Below are 5,712 nucleotides of genomic sequence, written 5' to 3' on the forward strand. Positions count from 1 at the left end.
CACAAAACCTTTGTAGGGAGGGGAGTTCATTTCTGTGGAGGTGAGGGTGGGAGTGGTGCAGTGGGGGCACAGCACGGGGTCCTTGGTGGCTTCTGGGGTGCTGCCAGCACCGCTGTGCCATTGTTCCCAGGCAAAGGCTGTGGATCCCACTGCTGTGGCACCTGGCAACTGCCCAGGGGCACAGAATTCCCCCATCCCTCTCCTGCTTCATGGGAGATAATGCTGCAAAAGGGCGGGGAGCAGGGATCCTGCTCTGGGCTTGGATGGGGATTCCTCAGGGATTTGGGATCCTCGTAACTCCTGCCCAGTGTCCGTCCCATTCCCCTGCCCGGGAGCTGCCGGGCACGGGAGGGGGCACCGAGCTGCTGCTGCCGATCGAGCCTGGCTGCGGTCCCGTGTCCCCGCCTGTGTCCCCGCGCGTGTCCCCGTTCGCCCCGCTGTGCGCGGCCCCTTTAAGCCGCTGCCGCCTCTCGCTGGCCCCGCCCCTCTCGAGCCGCTCCCGCGCTGCCCATTGGGCGCCGCCGCGGCACTTCCGGCGCCGCCGCGCCTGCGCTTCCTTTCTGGTCGCCATTGTCGTGGCGGGAGGTGAGTGAGGGCCGGGGGCTCCATCCGCCGCCATCGGCCCGCCGGGGCCGCGCCCGCCGCCGCCACAGCCCCGCGCGGGGCCGTGGGGGAGGCCTCGGGGGCGCCGATGGGGCCGCGCCGGGCAGGGGCTTGGGGGCGTGTCGGGTGTCCCCGCGTTAACCGTGCCCGTGTCCGCAGGCCGCAGCCATGGCGCCCAGCCGCAATGGGATGATCCTGAAGCCCCACTTCCACAAGGACTGGCAGCGCCGAGTCGCCACCTGGTTCAACCAGCCCGCCCGCAAGCTGCGCAGGTGAGTCGCGGAGCTCCGGGAACAGCGGGAGGGCTTGCCCGGCTGCTGCGGGGCCGCTTCCGAGGCCAGGGCGCCGTGGATTTGTTTAGACATTCCCCGCTGGTGCTCGGGGCGAGCCGCTGCCGGCCGCAGCCAAGTGATGAGACATCTCCGGAATCGCTGCATCCACAGTGATGAACGCTCTTCCCTGGGTCTCTGATGGCAGCGGCCGCTCCAGGGCAGCAGGAGATGCCTCCTCCCTGCGAGGGCAGGAGTGGCACATGCGGTAGAGATGCCGTGGCTGTCACAGGTGGGCAAGAGGCTAGTGACACTTGGGTAGGACCAGCTGTGGTGTGAGCAGCAGGAGCGGGGCAGTGCCTGTCCCCTGTGCTGGTACTGCTGATACACACCTGGGACTCTGAGGCTGTGTTTGGTTCCTCACTGCAAGACATTGAGGAGCTGGGGCATGTCTAGAGAAGGGAATGGAGCTGGGAAGGGTCTGGAGCACCAGGAGCATCTGGGGGGCCTCAGTCTGGAGACAGGGAGGCTCAGGAGGCACAACTCCCTGACAGGACGGGACAGCCAGGGGGGTCCGGGTTCTGCTGCCAAGGAACAAGGACAGGAGGAGGGGGAACAGCCTCAAGCTGTGCTGCAGGAGGCTCAGGTTGGGCATCAGGAAGAATTTCTTCCTGGAAAGGGAGGTCAGGCCTTGGCAGGGACTGCCCAGGGAGGTTTGGAGTCCCCATCCCTGGGGCTGTCCCAAGGAAGGGCTGGATGCAGCACCCAGTGGGGATAAGGTGGGGGTCAGACACAGGTTGGACTCAGTGACTCGGAGGTAATTCCCAAGCTGAAGGATGGTGTGATCCTGCCATTCCAGGAGGAAGGCTCGCCAGGCCAAGGCTCGCCGCATCGCCCCCCGCCCCGTGGCTGGGCCCATCCGGCCCATCGTGAGGTGCCCTACAATCAGATACCACAAAAAAGTCCGTGCTGGCAGAGGCTTCAGCCTGGAGGAGCTTAAAGTAAGTACAGAGCATCAGTTCAAAAAATTCAAATAAAGTCTGGGCTCAGCTGCTTCTCCTGTCCTGCACAAGGTGACTTCCTCAGGTGTACGTGAGGTAAATGTCTGTTTATCTGGTCAGACTGTCATTTAAAATTCCATTAAAATCGAGCTGAAATAGGGGAAATCAAGGTTGGATACACAAAATAAATTATTCCCTGTGAGGGTGGTCAGGCCCTGGCACAGAGTGCCCTGAGGAGCTGTGGCTGCCCCATCCTTGGAAGTGCCCAAGCACAGGTTGGACAGGGCTTGGAGCACCCTGAGATAGCGGAAGGTGTCCCTACCCTTTAAAAAGATCTTTAAAGTCTCTTCCGACCCAGCCTGTTCAGAGATTCTATGAAATTTGATTTATAAAACAGCTTTGAGTCTCCTAAACTTTTCTGGGGGAATGGGAAGATTAAGATCACCTTTGTTAAATTGTTTCTTTATGAAACATTTTTGTGCTAATTCTAAATATTTTAGCCAATGTTTCCATGTTGAGGACCAAATAAACCCAGCTCAATTTAGTTTTAAGAGTAGCAGGGGATATTGTACCAGGAGGAAGAACCATTCAGCACAGCTTCTCAGGGTAATAATGGTTGGATTAGTCCAAACAGCCGGATTAAAGTGGGAAGTGTTTCCTGTTCTCCATTCCTTGTCCCTGTGAGCTGCCCAGGTGTGCTGAGCTGATCTGCAGGGCTGCCCGCTGTGTATCTGCGATCAGATTCTACATCAGGACTCACTGACAGCCACCAACTGCCTCTGCGCCTGGTTCAGTGTCTTAATTAAAACATTTATAACTGAAATTGGTGCACTGAGGCAGGGAAATTGTTCTTCTGGGTGCCAAATACTTAATTACTTATTTTCTTTAATTTTGGGGTAATGGCAGAACACAAAGTAGGATGCAGCTGTTAGTCTTCAAAATGAAAATGAGTTTTTTGTTTAAGTTAGTCTAAAAAAATAATTGTTTAATGATGTTTCAGATGGTTAGGAAAAAAATCCTGATGTAATGCAGCTCCTAGTATTCAGTGAGCCAGAGCTGTCCATGAGCTGACTCATAAACTTATGAATCCATGTTTAAATGTGTCCCACAGGGGGTGCACTTTGCTCCTCTAGGGAAATCCACCTGCAAAAATTAGCCTGAGGAACATTTTAAGCACTAAGATTCACCGGGACACCCTTTGTTGGTGTAGTTGTTCCCTCAGCTGATGCCCTCAGCCTTTCTCCAGACCCTGCATCCCTGCTGGCTGTGCTTGGATCCCTGCCTGGCTGTTGGGATCATGCTGACACCACTCTTCTCTCTCCTCAGCTCGCTGGCATCAATAAGAAGTTTGCCCGGACTATTGGGATCTCCGTGGATCCCCGGAGACGGAACAAGTCCACCGAGTCCCTGCAGGCCAACGTGCAGAGGCTGAAGGAGTACCACTCCAAGCTCATCCTCTTCCCGAGGAAGCCAGCCATGCCCAAGAAGGGAGACAGCTCTGTGAGTTTCTGACTGCTGGAAATGTGTCCTGTTCTGGGTGGTTTGGTGTCAGGCAGAGCTCCTGAGCCTTCTCCCATCATAGGAATCCCATGGTTCTGAGCCTGGCACAAGGCCAGGCCTGGCCAGGGTCAAGTCTAACGAGGCACTCTGGGTTGCAGTGGCACTTCAGCCAGGCATTTGGCTGAGCAGCTGCTGGCCTGTTTTGGTGCTGATTCCTGGAGCTTGGATCCTTACTCAGCCCGTTGAGTTTTGGTTTAGAGAGCTAAATTGTCACAGGGGCTGGAAATTGCCCTTGGAGTCAGTCCTGCCAGTGGAAGGCTGAGGGACAGGCTGTGTGTGGCTCCAGAGCTGTGTGCCAGGCAGGCTCCAGAAGGCAATTGTTATTGACATTCAAAAATGGTTTTCATTAAAACCTCTCCAGGATCAGAGCAGAGCTGTGTTCCCTGGCTCTGCTGCCAGTAGATCCAGGGAACACAAGGTTGAGTTCAGACTGTCCTCCTATCTTGTGGGGAATCTGGCAGCTCCAGGCTGCTTAACTCCCATCTTCAGAGCAGGGAGGAAGGGCCTCGAGCTGAAACACTGATTCAGATGTGTTTGCTGGAAGTCACTTGTACTCAGTAAACGTTCAATCATCCTTGTCTGATGAAGTGCTCTTACAAAAAGCTGGAATCAACCTGAGGAGTTGCTGAGAAACGTTTTGGGTGTACATGAGCTGTGGAGGCTCCACCTAGAGAAAAGGAGGCTCAGGGAATGGCTTCAGTTTGTGCCAGGGAAGGTGGTTCAGGTTGGACATCAGGAATTGCTTCCTGGAAACAGTGGTCAGACATTGGAAAGAGCTGCCCAGGGAGGTTTGGAGTCCCCATCCCTGGAGGTGTCCAGGGAGGGAATGGATGTGGCACTCAGTGCTCTGGGCTGGTGACAAGGTGGGAATCAGGCAGAGGTTGGACTTGATAATGATAGAGATCTTTCCAACCTGGATGATCCTGTGATCCTGTGTAAATTGAGAACAGCACAGTTGGTGTCAAAGCTGTCCCAGCTGGCAGAGCTGAGGGCCGCTGCTGCTCTGGCCGGATCTGGGCACAGCGTGGGTTGCCAATGCAGCTCATCAGTGCCAAATTTTCTGAAGTGCTGTGCTCGTTACCGTTTGGTGTTAAAGCTCCTGTCAGGATCATTAGCACCAGGTTTAAGCTGGGTACCTGCATACAGACTGTGCTATAGCTGAGGTTTTAGCCAGAGAAGTTTAAATTCTGTTCTTCTAACATTCTCATCTTCTGTTGTGCAGCCAGAGGAACTCAAGATGGCCACTCAGCTCACAGGACCTGTTATGCCCATCAAGAACGTAAGTGTCATTTAATCATGTTCTCTGTGTGATGTGATTGAGGATGAACTTGGGGAGAGGGTTCTCTCTTTGCTGTCTCACAGCTTCAGGGTGGCTGTCTCCAGACATTGCACATTCTGGATCAAAAAACCCCCAGGAATTGGTCTTTGAGAGAACTGTGAAATTGAGGGTGCTTTGGGTTTAGCTGGGGTAGGAGTGCTCAGGCAGGTTCTGTGGTCACTGTCCCTAAATCCTCTCTGCTCTCAGTAGTGTCACAAACCTCTGGTCATTCCCTACAACTCCCTGACAGGAGGGTGGAGCTGGGAGGAGGGTCGGGCTCTCCTCTCAGGTGACAAGTGACAGGAGAGGGAGCAGCCTCAGGCTGTGCCAGGGGAGGTTTAGGTTGGATATTAGGGAAATTGCTCCACAGATCAGGCTGTCCATCCAGCTGCACAGGGCAGTGGTGGAACCCCCCACCCTTGCAAGTTCAGAGAACAGGTAGATGTGGCACTTGAGGACGTGGTTAGTGGTAACAGTGGTGGTGCTGGGCTGACGGTTGGGCTCGCTGTTCACGGTCTTTACCAACCTTAACAGTGCTGCAATTCTGTGAAACCTGACTCAGGTTTCCTGTGGTGCTTGTTTGTATTCCTGCTCCAGTGTGCTCCGTGCTGGAGCACAAGGAGCCAGCGGGAACGGAGCAGGCTGAGGGCAGGGCCTGTAGATGGCACGAGCGCTCCGCTCTGCTCCTCGCTGGGATAACTGTGGGAAGCATGGCTCCCGGCTCCGAGGGGCAGGCTGTGACTGTCTGGCGCTCTCTCCGCAGGTTTTCAAGCGGGAGAAGGCGCGTGTCATCTCAGAAGATGAGAAGAACTTCAAGGCCTTTGCCAGCCTTCGCATGGCCCGGGCCAACGCCCGCCTCTTCGGCATCCGCGCCAAGCGCGCCAAGGAAGCGGCGGAGCAGGACGTGGAGAAGAAGAAATGAACTGTTCTCCCCAGAACTGTCAATAAAAAGCCGTAGAGA

At 55.4% G+C, this 5,712-nt stretch overlaps 1 protein-coding gene across 1 annotated transcript; it reads left to right on the top strand.

The window, feature by feature from the left end:
• Nucleotides 1–528: 528 nt before the first annotated feature.
• RPL13 (ribosomal protein L13) lies at nucleotides 529–5,712 on the top strand. Its single transcript, XM_086848082.1, has 6 exons — nucleotides 529–585; nucleotides 763–875; nucleotides 1,732–1,873; nucleotides 3,200–3,373; nucleotides 4,656–4,712; nucleotides 5,515–5,712. Exons 2-6 carry the CDS (start codon nucleotides 772–774, stop codon nucleotides 5,671–5,673), a joined length of 636 nt encoding a protein of 211 aa, XP_086704208.1. The 5' UTR covers nucleotides 529–585; nucleotides 763–771; the 3' UTR covers nucleotides 5,674–5,712.

The sequence above is a fragment of the Cyanistes caeruleus genome, chromosome 12 (genome assembly GCF_971803275.1).
Source record: "Cyanistes caeruleus chromosome 12, bCyaCae1.hap1.1, whole genome shotgun sequence".
In the NCBI taxonomy this organism is placed as follows: domain Eukaryota; kingdom Metazoa; phylum Chordata; class Aves; order Passeriformes; family Paridae; genus Cyanistes; species Cyanistes caeruleus.

Excerpts from the sequence above, each read along its gene's own strand:
- RPL13 (XM_086848082.1), top strand. The coding sequence starts at position 772 with ATGGCGCCCAGCCGCAATGGGATGATCCTGAAGCCCCACTTCCACAAG. Across the intron at positions 876-1,731 it reads CCCGCCCGCAAGCTGCGCAG|GAGGAAGGCTCGCCAGGCCA; the intron begins GTGAGTCGCGGA and ends CTGCCATTCCAG. Across the intron at positions 3,374-4,655 it reads CCAAGAAGGGAGACAGCTCT|CCAGAGGAACTCAAGATGGC; the intron begins GTGAGTTTCTGA and ends TCTGTTGTGCAG.